This window comes from Mesocricetus auratus, unplaced genomic scaffold, assembly GCF_017639785.1.
Source record: "Mesocricetus auratus isolate SY011 unplaced genomic scaffold, BCM_Maur_2.0 Super-Scaffold_100691, whole genome shotgun sequence".
Classification (NCBI taxonomy): Eukaryota; Metazoa; Chordata; class Mammalia; order Rodentia; family Cricetidae; genus Mesocricetus; species Mesocricetus auratus.
The window spans coordinates 14,560,843-14,581,682 of record NW_024429267.1 but is presented as its reverse complement, the minus strand read 5'-3'; the positions used below and the strand labels follow the sequence as shown (position 1 = coordinate 14,581,682).

Below are 20,840 nucleotides of genomic sequence, written 5' to 3'. Positions count from 1 at the left end.
ATCTTCATTTGAGTAGAACTATAGATCAGAGGGAAAATGTTCTAGTCAGGCTAATGAACACATCTAACTAGTGTTTTTTATTAATCAATTACAATTCACAAGAGCACATGCGCGCACGTGCACACACACACACACACACACACACACACACACGCACACACGTAAATTTGAGCAAATTTTGGGTTAAGATGTAAGAAGGCCAAGGTTTTGGCCTGTGTGTTTATATTCTGTAGGAAGCTGGAGCTGAAAAAAAAAAGAAAAGCAACTTTTGCCTGTTAGAACATGATTTTACACCATCATTACTCAAGTACTTTAATCCTTAGAACTGCATTGATCCCCAATGTGCCATCCCTCAAAATGATCTCCTTTTGACTTTTAGATACTAGCCACTCTTCGTCTTCCACTTTTCATTTTAAACTCAGGGGCTTACTATGTAGCCAGACAGGCTGGTCTCAAATTTGCTGCAAAACTCAGTCTGGCCTCAAACTAAATGATTCTCCCTCCTCTGACTGATTCCTGCTGTAACCAGAATCTCAAGGCAGCTGTTTGTCTCTTTACCAAGAAACAAAGAGAAAACTGATGAGAGATGTCCTTCTATATGCTGTGAATATGTTTCTCTTATTGGCTGATGAATAAAGTTGTTTTGACCAATGGACAGGAAGGATGTAGCCAGGCAGAAAGTATAGGCAGCGCTACCAAACTAGAATTCTGAGAAGAGGAACACAGACAGGAGTACCAGAGAGATGCCATATAGCTACTGAGAAGGTAGTACGTGTGAGCATTCTCCGGTAAGCCAAGACCATGTGGAGATACATACATTACTAGAAATGGGTTAATAATTAAGAGAGAGCTAGCCAATAAGAATCCTGAGCCATAGGTCAAGCACTTTATAATTAATATAAGCCTCTGTGTGTTTATTTGGGACTAAACAGCAGCAGGATGGGGCAGGACAGAAACTTCAGTCTACAGAAAACCAAGAAATGGCAGTTGTTTAAAGGAAATATGGTTGTTTTTGTGGGTGATGCATTTCTCTTTTTAGTTTGAAACTAAACTGATAGAGAAAAATCCTCAGTTTCTCTCCACCTGGATTGTAGCATCTACAAGTTATGGAAACCAAGAAAGACAACTCAAGTTATTTGCATGTATAGCTATAGCTATACATGGTTGAAATCTTTACTTGGGAGACCTTGATGTTTAGGAATTTGGGCTACTCTGCGTTTACTGATAAGTTTTTTATTCTCTATGGTTTCTGTGCATGCCATTGTCCTATCACAGGTATGAGCTACCATTCCTGACTCTGCCCTGTCCTTTGTTGAGATGAGTGGTCTTTGAACTTATGAATTTCCTGGGTTCAACCTTCAGAATGTATCTACCTCTGATTTGATTTTTGACAAAGGGTCTATGCAACCCAGGCTAGCCTCTAACTTGCTATGGAGCTACACACTGGAACTCATGGCCCTCCTGCTTCAGGTTTTGTAATGCTAGATTACATGAGCCACTATGCAAGCCTTTTAACCTGGCCCCTTTTTGTCGAGACAAACTAGTTGTGTAGTCTATATTAGACTCTTAATTCATAATTCATTTACCTCAGTTCCTCAAAATGTTGGGATTACAGGTCTGTACCACACCTGCCCTTACCCTCCTCTCAACAAGAGGATTTGGGGGCTAGTGGGATGACTTAGTATGTAAAGCACTTGCCCGTGAGCCTGATGGCTTGATTGTAATACCTTCTCCTGAACCCCATTTTCTCCTCCAGTTTTGCCCTCTTCTACCCATGTAGCCTAAACTGCCATCAATCCAGAATAGGAGTTCCATGGCACTTTCTGTGATGATGTGGGTATTCTACATCTGTGCTATCTGACATAGTGGCTGCTAATCATATAGTGCTAAATGCCACAGACCATTTAATGTGTACAAGGAACTGAATGCCTACAGAATGTGCTGTTGAGATTAGGAACCCCCAAACACTCGACACACAGCCCAAGAACTGATGCTAACCAAAGGTCCCTCTGGTGTGAAAGTGAACATAGTATTTGGGATTTAGTAAGCATATACAAGCGTTTAAAAAATCAGATCAGAATTTCCTTTTCTTCCCTCCCTTTGTTTTTTCTAGACGTACATGTAGCTCATGTTGGCCTCAAACTCACTATGAATCAGGAATAACCTCGAACTCCTGATCCTCCTGCTTCTGACTACCTTGTGTTGGGATTACAGCGTGTACCACCATGCCTGGTTCATACTGTGCTATGGTTGCTATGGCTTTATGCACTCCATGACTGATCAACAGTCATCCAAGGAGAGGATGGATTTTTAATTTAAAGGATATATAGTAGGACACTTGAAAATTATCTGAAACAAAGTGAGATACTGAGTAGTTAGAATGGGAAGTTGCTTCTTGCTCTCCTCTGTCTCTGTCTCTCTCTCTCCAGTGCCTATGCAGTCCTGGCACTCACTATGTAGACCAGTCTGGCTTCAAACTTGAAGCAATTCTTCAGCCTCTGCATGCCCAGTATTGGGATTACAGGAGTGTGCCCCAATCCTGGTCTGAACTCCAGATATTCCTGCCCTGCCGTCTAGTGTGCTGCCCATCGCTCCAGCACCAATATCCAAGCATGACAGAGAAGGCTTCTGACACATCCAGTCAAGTCCCTTGCTTGATAGCCTTTCCAATTACCAGATGCTTCTCTCCTTGGCAGCTGTAGAGGTGGGATGGAAACTGATGGCTAATCCGACAGTCATGCAACTGTCTCATCTGAGAATAAAAGCCAAATACACATGTTTTAGTTTTTTGCATATATTTACAATATAAATATTAATTTGTTTTCAAAGTACATATTATTTTTAAAAGTGTGAGAAATTATTTAGCACGGGACAGCAATCTAAAGCAAAACCTCTACAGTAGTGATTCAGGAAAAATAGAACATTTTGGGGGGAGGACCTAAGAAGGGATGAGAACGGGCGTGAGGCTGAGAGCTTGCCAGGGGAACAGAGCAGCTTTGTCTGACTGCACCGAGGACAGCATGTTACTCCAGAGACAGCCCCCGGATAAGTGTTACAAACTAACCTGGAGAGATATAAAAAGCATACATGCTTGCATAGTGCATTAATCTTAAAGAAGCCCAACATTCCATTCTCATCTTCAGTAGCTTAAATGAACAGCACTTAAAACACACAACACAAAATTAAAGACTTGTGCATATATTTCAGATTTCAACATTAATGTCAAAAATACATAGTATGATTTTACAGAGGATTGTGCTACATTAGAACACTAGAGACAAACATCACTTGAGTATTAAGGAAAACATTAAATATTAAATAACAGAAATAAAATGTGTAAACACTAATCTAACTGGGGATTTTGCTATTGTAATTGTCCGATGAAGTGGTTTCAACAGTGTGAAAAGGGTGAAGACACGGCTGCTTCCAGTCCACTTGGAGTCACGGATCTCATTTTCAGGAGTCCATTAATAAAGTCTGGTCCAGGACGGCAGGGGAGGGCCACTCCCCTGGCTCGGGTCTGATGAACTCCATTCTGTGACTGCTCACGTTCAAGCCTGGGCACTGAGCGAATACCTTAAGTTGCCCCCCACCTCCATCAACATCTTGGTGAAAACTGAGGATTTGTTGGTGATTCAGTGTAAGATTTGAGTTCATACGCAGCGCCGCTATCAACCTCCATGGACTTTCTGGAGAACAGGAGCCGTACGTCTCTATGGAGGTAGATCTTTCCAGATTTAGAACTCTGGAACCTAAGTAAATACGAAGAAAGCAAGAATAACAATGTTAGGGAATGAGTGTTTAAAATAAGCAAACCTAATCATTAACGTGAAAGCCGGAAGAGTCAGTCTTGCTGTGCTACTAGATTAACTCTTTCCTCGTTTAGGGTGTGAACTGTCAAAACCATGCTCCTGATTCATCACTTCCTAAACTGCACTCCTATAATGGGGCCAAGGATCCTTTCTTCTGGGAGTCTGGGAGGCTGCTTCTCTCACTGTGCTGCACATGTACTTTCTTCATCTAATCACATTTCCACCGACACCAGGCAATTATATGATTATGCCTTGGGCTTTGTGGTCAGGCATATTCCAGACACACAGACACAATTCATATGAATCAGCTGCCCAGGACTTAGGGTAGGTTAAAATGGATTCCATACCTGACGATTATTAAAAGCTTTTTCTGGCTATGATTGCTTACACCTGAAATGCACCATTCAGTAGGCTGAGATAAGAGGACTGCCATATTTGAGGCCATCATGGACTACATACTGAATTACAAATCAGTCTGGATTATAATGTACAACTGTGTTTCAAAGCAATACAAAAGAAAACTGACAAGATTCAAGTATTTGGGGCCGGGCGTTGGTGGTGCATGCCTTTAATCCCAGCACTCCGGAGGCAGAGGCAGGCAGATCTCTGTGAGTTCCAGGCCAGTCTGGTCTACAGAGAGAGTTACAGGACAACCTCCAAAGCAATACAGAGAAACCCTGTCTTGAAGAATAAAAAATTCAAGCATTTGTGTGTGCGTGCACGCACGCACGCACACACACACACGCGCGCGTGCGAAGGTCAAAGTTGACATCAGGTCTCTTCCTCAGTTGTTCTCCACTTCATTTACGAGGCAAGGACTATCTATTGCTGAACCCAGAGCTCACTGAATGACCGGTCTAGTAGCTTAGTTAGGGTTTCTGATGCTGTGAACAAAACTCCATGACCACAAACAACTTGGGGAGGAAAAAGGTTTACTTCATCTTATAACTTTATAACTTATAACTTTAGACTATCCAGGGAAGGCAGGGTAGGAACCTAGAGACAGAAACTGAAGCAGAGGCCATGAGGAGCACTCCTTACTGGCTTGCTCCTCCTGTTTTCTTATAGCACCCAGAACATCAGCCCAGCATTGGCACTTCCCACAATGAGCTGGGCCTTCCCACATCAACTGTCTACCAGGAAACGCATCACAGGCTTGTCTACAGGCCAAGATGGTAGAGGCATTTTCTCAATTGAGGTTCCCTCTTTCAAAAGGACTCTAAAGTTGACATAAATACTAGCCAGCATCTCTAGCCAGCCAGCTCACTCCATGGATTCCATTTTTGCCTCCCAATAGCAAGGATTCTAGATGGCTGCCACATCTGCCCAGCTTACACGTGTGCTCTGGACCTCATAGATCTGAGTGCTTTACCCACTGAGTCAAACCCCAGTTCGTAGTTTTTGTTTTGATACTGGGTCTCACACTATACTCAGGCTACCCTGGAACTCACTATATAATGAAGGCTGGCCTTGAACTTTTAGTAATCTTCCTGCCTTAGCCTCCTTAGTGCTGCTAGTATTACAGATGTATGCACCATGCCAGGCAAGCTTCAGGTTTTGGGACAATCCCACTACTATTCTTAGCAGTTGGTTAAATAAAGCCATCAAACCTAAATACCACTAGAAGTAATGACAAAAGTTAGTGGTGAAATGAAAAAGGGCTATCAGAAGTTGGCACGGAGTTGTTTCTTTCTCCCACTAACCTTCCCCCAGGAGATGCCACGTAGTGTTAATTTTTCTAGTTTCCTTAGCATAGTAGAAATGGCCAGTGTTTGTGGACTTCAATCCAAAACTAACGGAAAGGCATGGTATGGCGACATGTGCCAGGGTGGACCTCGCTGGCTGGCTCACTTCTCCTCCCTTACGTTTTCACCTTGACAAGTTTTGGGGAAGATGCCATTCCTCCAGTTAGGCTCTGTAGAACTTCTGAGTCTTTAGTCATTATGTGAAGACTGAAAGGGGTGGCCGTTGATTTGGGGTGAATGTTCGTTATACGTGCTAAGGCTGTTAAAATTCAGGAGGCCAGCAATGCAAATCAGCAACATGCACTAGGCTATAGGTTTGATTGCAAATGCCATGAACAAATACTACCAAACAACCAAACAGAAGACATCAAGAGAACGCTGAATGGAAGCTGAATCAGAGAACTGAGTCTTTCTTACTGGCCTGGGAACTTAACTGATTGACTTTGGGGTACTTGGGACTGAACTCAGAGCCTTATATGCACTAGGAAAGTACTCTACCAACAAGTTGGATCTTCAGTCCCCTTTTTCTTTTGATTCTGAGACAAGGTCTCACTATTCTGCCAAGACTGGTCTTGATAGTGCACTGTAGCCCAGGCAGAGCTGAATGTGGGCTCCTCCCTCCTCAGCCCCCCCAAACTGCTAAAACCACTGCCTACATCACAGGCTTGGCTTGCCACTACTATAATTTGCTATTATTTATTTTTGTAGCACTGAGCCTTCCTCATACTAGGCAGACTCTCTCAGTGAGCAGTACTGCCTGCCCACCACTCGGAATAGCTATAGTATGTTATTTCATTACACATTTCCTCTTATTTTTTGATATTTCATTACCCATCTCCTATCATTTGTTTTTTTAAGTTTCTTGCATCAGGATATCACTCTGTAATCCAGGCTTACATGGAATTCACTAGATAGTCTAGAATGACCTTGAACTCACTGCAGTCAGTCCTCCTGCCTCTGCCTCCCCAAGTGCTTAGTTTAACTATATCTAGAAACATTTATATATACTTAAAGTTCTTTACATTAAAAAGTCTGTGTGTGAGGAAGGGGGTACTTGCCACCATGCAAGTAAAGCTCAGAGGACAGCTTGTGAAGTTGGTTCTTGTACCATGTGGGTCATATCTCACTGGCCCACATTTCTTCTTTTGAAAACATTTTCCAAGTTTGTGTGTTGTAGACAGATTTTCATACTCATAGCTTATGTAATGTGATGCTCTTGTCAGGCATTGCCAGAGTTGAGTATAACACATTGCCTTTTGGGTATAGAGCAACAGGTGGAGAAGCCCACCAGGCAGTGTTCTAAGAGGAACAGTTGGCCATGTCTTCAGCTGTGGAACTTGCATATCTAGCTCACTCCCTACCCAAGTTGCAGCACGGTGGTTACACACTGAAGGACAGCCGGGACCCACAGGGTTCCTTACATTAGAGAGACAATCAATGATGTGGTTGAGAATGTTCTATAGTTACAGGAACAAACTGGTTTTTTATTTGCTCCATGTTCCTGGGGGCTACATGGGAATTGGGGGGCTTAAAAACACAACTTAGGAATATTGGCAAAATGGACCAGAAGGACAACAAACAACAAACACAACCTAGAGCTTCAAGTAACACAGGAACTTGGAGGATAAGGCACCTCTGAAATATGTCCTCCATGTCAGCACTGTTAGCTCCCAGATGTCTAGAAGCATGCCCTGCAGGAGATGGTCAGGGAGTGACTGAGTCAAGTTTCCGATCTCCTCTGTCCAATATGGCTGGACTATAGGTAAGGTGATCTTGTCGCTTTACTATATGCCTGCTGCTAACTGCAAACTAGGCTGAAGACTCACACTGTTTCTGTCAACATCACTGGTTTAAAAACTTAGTGCCTCAAACATCAGCCTTCATTTTGACTTAGTTTTAACAGTTACAGGTGTGTGCCCCTGATTTCAATAACGAGCAGGGGTGGTAAGAACAAAGGCTATACTTCTCCACATTGGCATGCCGTCAAGAGGCCCCATGAGCAGAGTACACGATACTGGTCCAGTCAGTCAAAAAGTTCCCTTACAAAACAAGTGTAATGATGTTAAATTGTTCTGAAGTAAGGCATCTTCCTATTATTGTGACACATTACCTCAGATGTATGAGGTAGCGTAATAACTGTGCTGTGTGTTGGACGTTCTCTTTATTAATACTTCTCTTCATTTCTTGTTTAACAGGAACAGAGAACGTCCTCTGTCGCAGGAATGTCTGGTGATTGGCTGGCATACCTCGTAGGTCATACATCACAACAAACATCTTCACCACAGTCTTATTAGGATTGAATAAGGTCTGAAGAAACAACAGAGGGGTTATTCTTCACAATGATGATTCGCTTATATGACTCAGAACACCATGCCAGTAACTAAACAGGCTGTTTAGTAATTTAATTCCACCAAATAAGTTCCATTTCAGAGGCTAACATTAACATTTCAAAAGTTCACAAAATAATACTTAAAATTCTTTCAAAGATTCAACTTTATTTTTTATATCGCAGTAAGATAAATCCCAGTAATAAGTCAAAATCTTTAGTCACAAATTTCATATTAATAAAACATGAGATACATTTTTCTCATTTTTCAGATTTTCAGAAACTGTTCTGCTAATTTATGCACAATACACTCTTCATCGTGTATTTTGTGCTCAAATATTCTAGGTTCCATCATTTCAAATATTAGCTCCACTGGTTATATCAACCACAAAGTCTCAAGGCAGGTTTTAATTTTTCTTATTATTTTAATGGATTGCAATTTTTTAAATTAAAATACAAGTTCAGTAAAGCTAGAATTTTAAAGCAGCTGTTTTAAACTACTTACTGTAAAACTGCTATAAATGTTCAAGGGGAGACTTTTCTATTGAAAATGTTTTGGGGTCAGGAAATAAAAGCTTATTCTCATTAGATCCCAAAGTCTGTAAAAACACTATATTTTCTCACTCATAATCATTCAAAAATGATCAGGCTTTACAAATCATTGGTACCATTATAGATCAAAACATGTATTCTCAGAGAAGACTGAAGTACTTCAGTTGTTCTTGGCTATGAATGATTTATTTTTAAATACACATTTTCAAATAAAAACCCAAGCTGCTGAACTGACTTTAACCAAATTACCAACACATCAATCGGTAACTTGGTGCCATGCTTTCAGAAGCTCATCCCAGGGACTGGACATCACTCACTGAATCAAAATGAGAAATATATCAACATTATGATCCAAGTTTACAACCTAGCACGTGCTAAGATCAAGGCTGATACATTCAACAAGCACAGGCAGACCCAGGATTTCAAACCATGTAAGAAATAAAATCCTGCTTAAAAGGGACAACTCAGAGGAGGACTTCTCTTTCTGAATGAATGTCTTATTACTAGGGCAGCTCCAGCTAGCTCTCCAGTGATCCACACTCCCTCATGGCTCCCACAGTCAGATAACAGAAGCTTTCACTCTTTACCTTTAAAAAGTGTCTGGGATAGAGAAATCACATCTTTCTTATGTGGTACACATGCATACTGCTCACTACTGTCTCACCCCTGTGAGATGCCAGATAAATGCACAGGTTCTGCATAGCACTGGGACAGAGGAGGTGAGGTGTGAGCAGACTGACAAAGTGCTGACTCCCTGAGGCCACAGGGTTCAGAGAGACTGTTGGGCTACATCAGAGGCTGAGTGCAAGCAGTCAGTCTCAACGAGACTCTTCCAGTATGCAAAATCTGAAGCAGACTGAGGACCTGCAGTGTTATCCTGGGTCAGATATAAAGATAACATAGATCAGGTCTGCCCTGGTTATAAGGGGTATCCTGAGCTCAAATTGGATAAATATACAGATGAAGGAATGTTACCTTCTCTGTTCTGGTACCATCAGATTGCACTGGGTCAGTTTTAGAAATCATTACACTAGTAGTAACACCTCATTTACCAAAGTTTCCTACCAAAGCAATACTAATATTTTGGGGTCTCCTTTTAAATAGGTCAATCTCAATATGCCTTAATATTTAATAGAAGGCACTGGTCAGGATATAGTTATATTGAAAACAGGCCAGTTTAAGTCATGTAAATGGTCCATATTATTTGTCTAAAGCATTCACCTCTATTAGCTTATTAATCTTTTCCTTTAATGGAGGTCCCCAAAATGGTCATTCCTGGGGCAGAGCATGGCAACTCCAAACAGAGCTGCAGCCTACTGTTACTTACCAAGGTTGTTGCAGCAGCAGTAGCAGGAGAAAGGGCTAAGTTCTATATGTGTGTGAGAGAATGATTATTGCAATTGTAGACTATAAAACACATACCACTTGTATCGTTCCTGAAGGAGGTACTCGATAACCCCTTTTACCAAGGGACTCTAAAGTAATCACACCCTTGAAACAAAAGAAGACAAATTAAGTGCATACGTATATAAAAGATGAAAGTAAGAACATAACATGTTACTACAATTTCAGTGACTATTTCTATGAAAAAATATTCAAATTGCCCTGAGTATGTGCAGTATGAAACAGTGAAGCTACCCCTTCTAAAGAAACCATTCACTGCTGCAACAATGTTGCAACAAGTAGCATACAGCATTGTGTAAGGCTACACTGCTGGGAATTGCCACTGAGACACAGACTAGGGGTAGATTTCCAGGCCATAAGGAAATCAAACCAGGCTATAGGATTTGGTCCATTATCTAAGAGGAGAGGGGAAATGAAGAATCAAAGAAATGATTGGTCTTAGAGTATGGAAAAGTATGAGAGCACAAAGTATAATTTTGTACCACAAATTAAGGAGGAATTCTTCAGCCAGGGAGTCAACTTACACATTTGAATTTCTAATGACAGACAAAAGAAAAAGAACTAAGACAACAGTTGGGAATTTCCAAAAGAGATTTAAAGCAAGGGTGAAAAATGAAGGTCTACCAGCAATACCAGGCTGCTTGCTCTGTGAAAAAGCCACACAACTCCCTTTTCTGAGAGGAAATGCTACTTCAGAAGTCACTGAGTCATGCTGCATCTTAATCTGGATCTTCTTAAGGTGCTTTGAATGTTTATATTTCTCCATTTTTTTTTTTTGACACAGGGTCTCATGTAGTCCAGGCTGGTTTCAAACACACTATGTTGCTGAAGCTGGCCCTGAACTCCAGATCCTCCTGCTTCTGCTTCCCACATGCTGGGATTACACCGTGTATGTCACTATGTCCAACTTATTTCTATTTCTTTTGGTTTGATTATTGGTTTACACAAAGTCTTGTTATGCTGCCAAGACTGGGATGGAACTGATGAAAATCCCCCTTCCTTAGCCTCCTGAGTGCTGGGACACCCAGGGTATATGCCTTTAAGCTGTTTACTTGTTAAGGAATCTAAGACTCTGAATTGGCTCTAAACCAGAGCCTGAATGTCTGAGATCTGACGTCTGCGGAGAGGTGAAAGGTGAATCACAGTCATTCACTAGTCCTCCACTTGGTCTGATGCTCAGAGCAGCAGCACACACGTGACCTTGCTGGAAAAGCAGTCTGCCTGGCCACTCTCCAGGCAAACCAAACCTGCCTTTCAACAGGACTTTCCTGATGATATCATTTGTAAACCAAGCTTAAAGAAAGCCTGAAACTTAAGCATAGGCAGTTTTTCTGCAGAGCCAAAAAAATGTGGAAGAAAGCATAAATGTAAAGAAAGCAAGTTCACAGCTCAGCAAAAGCTTCTCAATAACCAGAGTGACCACATGTCCACAGGTGGCGACAGTGAATGCTGACCCTGTCTACTTTCTGGGGTGATCCTTTGCCTTCCAGTAGTTAAGGCAGGCAAGTAGAATAAGTGTGTGCTCTACGCAGTTAATGATTCCATCATTATATACTGTAAATAGAAATCATAAGGTAAATATAACACAGGACTATTATTGTAAGTGACGTATTTGTTGGGTTTGGAAACTAGACCTCTGTTGGGAGTAAAAAGGAGTGAACCAAGGTGAAGAGAAAGCTATGATCCTAACTTCACATGGAGAGCATGGACGTTAGGTTTAGAGCTCTATAATACAACAGCATTTCCTCAGTGTATACAGCATACTCACTGAGGCATATGCTCACCACTTTTCAAGAACAAGCAGTGTGGACAGTTACATGAAAAAGACACTCTTCTTATGTTCCAGAAAGAAAAAGTAAAGCATATCAAAATGATAGCTACTTTTATAATCACACTAGTAGAGACAGGAGTTACTGTCCTCCTTCACAACCTTCTTCCCATACAGGAAGGAAAAAGCCAGGACAGTGGGAACTACAACTGTCACTGTATTTCCTTCTCTGATATACAATTCTGATAGTTTTTAGAACATAACTACCATGTGATTAAGCTGACAGTGATCAAAGATGTTTCTCTTCTTTTTAATTCTGTGTATTTGTGTGGGTATGTGCATATGCGTACAGTACCCTTGGAGGCCAAAAGAGGGTGTTGGATCCTCTGGAACTAGCATCAGGGATATTTGTGAGCTGCCTAAGGTGGGTGCTGAGAACCAAACTTGGGTCTTCTGGAAGAGCAGCCAGTGTTCTTAATGGTTAAGTCTTCACTCTAGCCTCCAAATAACAAAGTGTAAAGGATATAAAACCAGCAGAAGCACTGGACAGTTAGAAATTACATAAAAATACAAGAACTTAATTAATAAACAATTGATTAAGAAGCAATCTCCTCTGGCATTTTTTTTTTTTTTTTTGCCAGTAAAGGTTAAGATGATCTAAATTTGACATACTCTGTGCGAGCGCTGTGTGCGATGACACACTAGTAACCCCAGCACTTAGGATGTAGAGGCAGAAAGACCAGGAGTTCAAAGTCAGCCTCAACTACATAGGCTTTGAGGTCACACTGGCCTACATGGACCCCAGGCCAAAAAACAAACAAACAACAACAAAAACTAGGATGGAACAGTAGACGGAAAACTAACAGGAGAAAGCTGCACCTGGCCAGTCATGAATCCATATAACACAAGGCCTTGCCTGACATCACCGCTGTGACAGACTGTTTCTCTGACACAGTTTCTGAACAGCTGAGTATTGTGGTATTCTTGGAGAACATTCTTACTGCTGACTCCAACATGAAGAATTAATTTTTAAAGAATTGTTTGATACAAAATCCCACCACAAAGACTGCTGTGTCCTAACCTTTTACCTCTGGGGACCATTCAACCTGTGAGGAAAAGGTCACACAATTATTAGAGTAACGCAAAGATGCATTACTTATGATGGCCTGGGATTTGTATCATCTAACATAATTAGTCCTGTCTAACAAGACATGATTGGCTCTTTGAAAGAAGACCAAGCTATCAAAATAGAAAGAAGAAAATTTTGGAAAGATTTGTGGTGGAATGTTTGGAGTGAGCCTCTAGTGAAAGGAACCTATACCTAGAGGTAAACAGACAGGGGAATATGGTAGATAATTGTGTGAAGCCAAGGCTTTTCTGGAACTTACCACATAGAACATCCTGGCCTCAAACCTACTGAGATACAAAAGCAGGCATCCTTAAAAGAATGAACTAACTTAATTCAGTAGGCTGACATCCCTTTTCCAGTAACTATTGAAAGTCTTCTGTTTGTATGCATTTTGGAACTCTATTTTCTTTCCCATTCAGATCATCATTTTCTATCAAAGTACAAAACACTAGCCAGGACCTTGACCAAAATTTTACCCTAAAAATGGAATAAGCCTAAACTATCCTCCATGACAAGCTGGATCAACAATGAGGTATCCATATTTAGGTTCATAAAAAGTACATTTCCTCCTCTCAGGTATGCAGAAATTCCTTTTCATAGCTTTAATTTTCTTAACAAAAGACATTGTCACTAATGTTCTTCAAAGCCCTGAAGGCAGGAGAGAGGAAGCCACGGGGCAGGTGCTAAGTCAGGGCTGCACAATTCTAGGCCTGTGTGAATTTCTGCTTCTCCCAGGGAGACTTCGTGTGACTCTGCACTTTGCACCATCACTACAAACTTCTCCTTTGTATTCTGAAGAAGTGTTTACACACACTCCAGTGTTTAGAAGCACTTCTGCAGGGTAACACTTATTGTACCCAGAATCCACTGTAGCAGAAAATGGGCAAGGTAAATTTACAGGACCTCAGGCTCCCAGGAGCTCTCTTCCTCTTAACTAAGACAAACAGCTCACACTCTCTAGAACCCCAGAATCAAAAAAGATTGGGGCAAAGATAGACCAAACAAAAGGTGGGGTGAAGGGGCCTCAGGTAGCCACAGGTCCCCGATCTTACCAAGTCTGACTGAGATAAGAACCAAGTGAGAAGGCAGCCACCTGCGAGTACACAGTAAGCACTGGGGCTTTGTGTGAATTTAGCAGTCTGGACTGACTATATCAGTCATCAGTAAGTCATGTAGGAATGAGTAAAATGTCAGCACCATTTTCAAATGCAAAACAGGTCACCTGTGATTTGAGCCAGCTGAGAAAAAGGTTTCAGGGCAGATACTTTGGCTTATTGATCTATGTTCGGTTTCTAGCTTTCTCTTAGGAATTCCTTCACTCTTTCAAAGACAGGACTGAAGCAAAGGTGTGAATTACTGGGTTGGCTGATTCTTGCAGAAAAGGACAATTAAAAGTACTTGCCATATAAGGCGAGGGAGCATTATCATCCGAAACACTGTAGAATGACACTTCCACCGGCAGAGTTAAGTGCGTGGGGCAGAAAGTACCACTGGCTCCTACCTCGGCAGTAAAGCCATCAACTATGCCAAGGGGGTCTAAACGGTAATTCAGAACAGATTCCTGGAAGACAAGATAACAGGGTGTGTTTTAAAAAGACAGAAAGGTTAGTAATCAATCAACCTCCCTCCCTCCCTCCCTCCCTCTCTCCCTCCCTCTCTCCCTCCCTCCCTCCCTCCCTCCCTCCCTCCCTCCCTCCCTCCCTCCCTCTCTCTCTCTCTCTCTCTCTCTCTCTCTCTCTCTCTCTCTCTCTCTCTCTCTCCCTCCCTCCTTCCCTCACACCTTCCTTTCCTCCTTCCCTCCCTTCATCCCCCCACTGTGTAGCCCTGACTGTCCTGGAACTCACTTTATAGATCAGGCTGGCTTTGAACTCACAGACAACCACTTACCTCTGCCTCCTGAGTGCTGGGATTAAAGGCCCAGCTTTAGTTTCATTTTCTATTTAGGGAAACACTTGACTATGTTTTCTAGTTCCCACATAGCATGCATCTACAATCCCAACATTTGGGAGGCTGAGGCAAGAGTATTGTGAGTAGCTACTTGGGAGCCAGACTGTGCTAGAGAGTGAGTTCAAGGCTAGTCTGGGTAACAGAGAGAGGCCAAGTCTCAAAATGAAAAATGATGGTTGTCACAGTGACTCACACCTGTAATCTCAGCACTTGAGTATCTGAGTCAACAGGACTTCTATGAGTTCAAGGCTAGCCTGGGCTATGTTATATAATAGGCCATAATAGATTAAAAAAAAAAAAAAAAAAAAGGAAGAAGAAAGCAGGCTCTACCAGAGAAGTATTTGGCCCCAGAGAGCCCACTAGAAGGTACTATAAGAACTTAAAAACAGGCCACATACAGAAGTTGCATTAGAAAGCTAAGCCAAGCATTTGCCATGTTGAAAATGATTGTTTCTTTAAAAAAATGCTGCTGTAGAATATAATGAGTTTTGTTTAGTTTACCTGAAAAACTTTAAACTATGCACTAAAAGAGACATGACAACATAGAAATCAAAGAGCAGAAAAGCTGTCTACCCATTCCACGCTCACACCTGAGAACCACCTCCGAATGGTCAGGGTTTCGGGTGTTCTCAAGTCCCTCACAAGCTTATGTGATATTATCTATGGGGACATTATGGTGTGTGGGGAGAAGCCATTCAGTTACGTGATCATTTGAGAAGGGGCAAGGAGAGGTAATTTCAAGGCTTTGGAAAAAGAGTTTAATAATTTATTTCTTTCTCAAAGAATATTAAAGACATACTGATACCCTAGTTCTATTCTGAGGCACTTTGACTCCTAAAATATTACCTCAAAATTTCCTAGGAGACTAAGACTTGTGATTGGGGGAGCACTCGAACTCAAAAGGGGCTTTTCATGAGCATCTGGGTCCTCTTCAATATTCAGACAAGGTCGAGAACTATTTAAAAAGAACAAAAAGAAAAAAAATACATTAACTGCAATATTTTCTTATTTACATCTGTAAAATGAATTGCTATCAAATTTTAAAATACGAAATTTGTAGTTGAAGCCAGGTGGTGGTAGTGTACACCTTTAATCCCAGCACTCAGGAGGCAGAGGTAGTTGAATCCCTGTGAGTTCGAGACCAGCCTGGTCTATAAGAGCTAGTTCCAGGACGGCCTCCAAAACCACAGAGAAACCCTGTTTCAAAACTCAATCCCCCCAAAATTTTGTATTTGAAATTTCAGATTAAATATTATATGGCTAATATTTGGTAAAGAATACATACATACATACATACATACATACATATGTACATACATACATAATTCACTGAAAGGTTTCAAGATATAACTTATAATACATCACATAGTGGAAGCTACTAGAAATGCATTATATTCAGAATTTTACATCTATCTCACTTTCAGCTGAAAACAAGTATTCAAAGGCAAAATTATATGACTGTAATTACGGGGCTGGAGATGTAGCCCAGTGGTAGAATTTTAACTACTACATATGAAGCCCTACACTGAATCCCAGCACTGACCAAGAAGGAAGGGTGTTGGGCCCCAGCCCCATGGGGTCTCTGTGAGTTGCTGGTCAGCCTACAAGTGCAACTTGTTTTCCAGTCCAAGTGCTTTCTGTTTTCTAGTCCTGGCTTACTGCCCTGGCCTTGACCCTCTGACATCAACATCTAGCAGGAGGAAAACAACATCTCTTCTACCTGGGGTTTTTCTGCTGTGCTGTAAACCTGTATATAAAGCTCCTCCCTCTTACAAGAGAGAGACCTCTTAGCACTTGCAATGAAGACACACACACACATTCTCCTGGCAATAAAGGCAGCACATGCATTCTCTTAGTACAAACAGATGGACGTCTGGTCTTTCTTTCCCTGATACCTTGGAGTGGCTTGTTTAGGGAGAAAGGAGGGAGGCAATATGGGCTAGAAGACAGAGGGTAAGGATCAGAAATGAATAAATCTATACAAAACCTTAAACCAATGTTTTCTGATTTTGGTGACAAGCACACATCGAGGCTCACTGTCTTACTGCTTACTTTCCTAAAATGTGTGTGCAACATCATTATGAAAATAAGACTTCATTTTTCTTTAACTAAAAATTTTAATTTTTATAAAATTTATGTACAGGGTTTTTTGTCTGCATGTATATCTGTGCACCACATGTGCCTGGTGTCCATGGAGGTCAGAAGAAGGTCAGATTCCATCCTGTTGCAGATGGTTGCAAGCCACCACGTGGGTGATGGGAACTGAACCAGGGTGTCTACAAGAGCAGCCATGCTGTCTCTCTCCAGGATATTTTTTTCTACACTTCTGACTTAGCATGTCTGCTACACCATTCTGTTTCACACGCACGCACGCACTCCGAGTAATTACCTTCTGGAGGACAGGCTTCTCAGATGCAGCAGTGATGTGTCCAGATCAAAGCAACCTGACTGTGTTTTTCTTTGAGGAACCTAAGGGCAAAATAATTATTTGTATATTTTAAAGGACTACCTTTTAAATTAATAAAACACTTAGAAAATCTAAGTTAAGCATATTGTTTTAAATGATATTTATTTTTTGTTTTGTATATGTGAGTGAGTACATACATGCTAGAGCACATGTGTAGAGATCAGAGGGGAAAAACCCAGAAACTCATAGAAGCACTTTGACTAGATTTTAAAGTAGAACTAGGCTTTTCCTAAAACTTAGTTTACATGGTATCTCTGTACAAAAGATTCTCTCTCTCTCATCTCTCTCTCTCTCTCTCTCTCTCTCTCTCTCTCTCTGTCTTTCTCTATGTGTATTGTACATATGTGTGTACTAGTATGTGTTTACAGGTGTGTGCATATGTGTGGAGGTCAGAGGTCAACGTCAGGTCACTCCTTACCTCACTTTCTGAGTCAGGGTTTCATTGAACATGGGGCTGTTGATTCTACTAGACTGGCTGTTAAGCAAGTGCCAGAGCTCCTCCGCTCTGCCTCCCCATTGCTGGGACTCTAGACACTACACACACAGGCTGTAGTGCTCGCTTTTGGGTGGGCACTGAGGATCTGAAGCACCGCTTTATCCCAGGACTTTTATTTGTAAACTTATCTGTGTACTTTGAGGGATGTGTGTCTGTGACACTTAGATCTTAAATTAAAAGAGGAAAAGTAAGAGTGATAGCATCCTATCCCAAGAAATGTAATGCTTTACAGAGAGTGGCTATAAAAAACAGTGCTCTGAGTTTTCAATAACCAGCATACACTAGACTGCATTTCTCACAAACCACTTATCTCAAAATACATTAAAATGAAAGCTCTAAGTGCAATTTAAAGGTAGTCACACACAACATGAGAATTAGATCTGGTTTTGGAATTAATATAAAACGTGTAAAAAGTCTGTGATGCACTGATCTGAGAAGAAACACAGGAAGTTATGGCTACAAGGGATGGCAGCCCAGTAAACTGCACAAGTTGTTGAGGCAAGAGGAAGGAAACTCAGAGTCAGAATGGACAACCTTGGGAGACCCTGCCTTAAAGTAAAGTCAACCATCCCAACTCAAACAAACAAACAAACAAAAACAGAGGGAAAGATTGGTAGGTAGGGCAAGCTATGTGCTTGTTCAAATGGGTTCAACCTTGTAATACCACAGAAAAGGTCTCTGACTCAGTTGTGTCCCAGAACTAGACCAGATAAAACAAACCAACAAAAACAAATAAATAAGGACTTGTCTGTACAATTCTCAGCGTAACTCAGCTTCAAAAAGCCCTGTCCTCCTCCTTCACTTCATTCTCCATGCTCTGCCTGGCCTGCGGCTGGAACTTCTGCTAGACACTCTGAGCACGTCACTTTGTCGTCTATGGCCCTTTCCGGGTTACCTCTCCCTTTCCTTTCTGTCTGCCAAGATAGGTTCTTTCTAAGTATCTTCTATGTACCTACTAAACCGCCACTCAGCTGATTCCACCCTACCAGTTTATCCACATGGGGGGTGTGTGTGTGTACATACATGTTTGTATGTGTGAACACTTCAAGGAGAATAATTTCATATCCAGACGTCTTCTTTCAAACACACCCTGCATTTTGGAAACTTTATAGCCCAGGATAGCTCTGAACCCAGCATCCCAAGCCTTCCAAAGTGAGATTTTAACCATTTCATTTGAAACTATGGAACTACTTGTACTAGTTTCTAAATAATACTGCTGCTGGTGCCAATATTTACTGAGATTAAGGGGAAAACATATTTTTATGAAATTCCATCAACATCAAAGTATTTTTTTAAAAAAATTTTTACACTTAGTAACAATTAAAATGTTCAGCAAAAGAACTTTAGGAAAAAATTTAATACCAGTGAAATACATTTTATTTTTGCTCAATTTATAGTTCTTTCCCATATTATCATATGCTGTTAAATGTACTATCAAAACCCACAACATTTTTTAACTGAAAACTTATTTCACAGGCTTTGAAACGTTTCGCTTAACATTAGCTGAAGTGCTTTCGAGCATGCCAGCCAGCTGCCTGCAGGCTCTGTGCACAAGGGAACTTACGGGACTTGAAAGGAGAGGTAGCCCCGTCTGAGGGTGAAAGGCTCTAGTTGACGTCCCATCCAAGGAATGAAAATTATGCTTCCTCCAGACGCTTGAATGTTTCAGTGTATCCCTCTGTCAGGAAAAGTACTAGACTTTAGTGGGAATAATCAAATAATGGCAAATTTGTAGGTTTGTTTCAAATACAATCTGAGGTACACACCCACGGTGGTAACCCTGAAGAGGCCTTTCCATCTTACACGGATAAACACACATATGCTCAATTAACATAGTAAACAGGGCTTGTTTTTAATATCATGCTTCAAAATTTCTGAAGTGTGCCAGTATAACTGTTTTTACCCACACGTTCACACTCAATCTAGCATCAAATATTTTAACTTGTTAAAAAAAAAAAGATGGAAAAGAGTTAAGACCATAAAAAAGAAAACTATCAATAACAAGAGCCATTGTTAGAAGATTTAATCTGGTCTGACAAACTCAATATAAAACGGGCTGAAGAGATGACTCGGCAGTTAAGAGCATTTACTGCTCTTGCAGAGGATTTAAGTTTGGGCCCCAGCACCACATGGTGACTCACAACCCTCTGGAACTCCAGTTACAGAGGATCTAATGCCCTCTTCTGGCCTCTGTGGACACCACACACACATGTGATCATACACATATGGAGGCAAGATACCTGTATACATAAAATAAAAATAAATAAATCTTTTCGGAAAAACTAGTCTAAACCAAGAAACACAGTCACAGCCTGTTTTTACTGTGAGTCAAGAAACAGGTCAAGTGGGAACAGTGACGTATGCTTGGAATCCCAGTGGCTTACGAGGCTAAGGCAAAAAGACTGCTGAGCAGAGCACCAGAGGCCAGCCTGGGCAACCATGTGAGAGAGACTCTCTCTCACACAAAGCCGGGGAGTTCTTACAAATGGGACAGATTTATATCTAAAGATCAGAAATTCACAAAAAATATACTAGTGAAAACTAAAAAAGACTGAGTTGGCCACAATTCTAACATTTCTCAGTTTAGCAACTCAGGACATTATTTAGCCCTCTGGCCTGTGGGGAAATAGCACCTGACCCAAGAAGAAGGAGGGGATAGGCAGACAAACATTTACACACTGTGCAGGGGGCCCTGGAGCACATGGTAAGTGGTGCATGATTTTACGTAAAATAAGCACAGGACCAAACTAGCCAGTGCTAGAGACCTCTGCCAGGGTGGCCTTGAACCTGCATCTCTCTTCCCTCAGCTATAAAAGCCTGGAACTGCAGGCATGAGCCACTGTGCCTCTCCAAAGTAAGTCTTCGTGACAATTACACTGTCAGAGTGCACCTTCCTACTTAAGCAGTATGTTATAGGTTTATGAACTATGAAGATCAATTCTCATTTTCAGAATTACACGGCCTATGTGGTGTGACTCAAGAACTAAACTGTGAGGAAAAAACCAGGAACTAAGTCCTCTGAGGAACCCCTTGGTGGGAACTTCTGCAGACAGCCTAACTCATTACTGTACAACACCTGTGACAGGCCAGAGCTGCTTGCAAAACACACCAAGCTGACAGGGCTGTCTGCTTGATTCCTGGTTGTTTCTTAACAACTGTCTGCAAAACTAAAATAACAAAAAGGCAACAGGAAA

General features: G+C 41.4%; 1 protein-coding gene across 4 annotated transcripts in view; it reads right to left on the bottom strand.

The window, feature by feature from the left end:
• Positions 1 to 2,778: 2,778 nt before the first annotated feature.
• The window catches only part of Fam214a (family with sequence similarity 214 member A), a 70,981-nt gene continuing 52,919 nt past the window's right edge, over positions 2,779 to 20,840 (bottom strand). For 3 of the 4 annotated variants that reach the window (XM_040739581.1, XM_021229377.2, XM_040739580.1), the window contains 7 exons: positions 19,211 to 19,324; positions 17,073 to 17,152; positions 15,530 to 15,638; positions 14,139 to 14,297; positions 9,858 to 9,926; positions 7,668 to 7,864; positions 2,779 to 3,752 (listed from right to left, as the gene is read on the bottom strand). In XM_040739581.1, coding sequence (XP_040595515.1) covers positions 3,599 to 3,752; positions 7,668 to 7,864; positions 9,858 to 9,926; positions 14,139 to 14,297; positions 15,530 to 15,638; positions 17,073 to 17,152; positions 19,211 to 19,324 — 882 coding nt within the window. In that variant the 3' untranslated portion in view covers positions 2,779 to 3,598. Of the gene's footprint in view, positions 3,753 to 7,667; positions 7,865 to 9,762; positions 9,927 to 14,138; positions 14,298 to 15,529; positions 15,639 to 17,072; positions 17,153 to 19,210; positions 19,325 to 20,840 lie in introns of those variants that run through there. The other variant, XR_005874677.1, reaches the window with a different exon arrangement.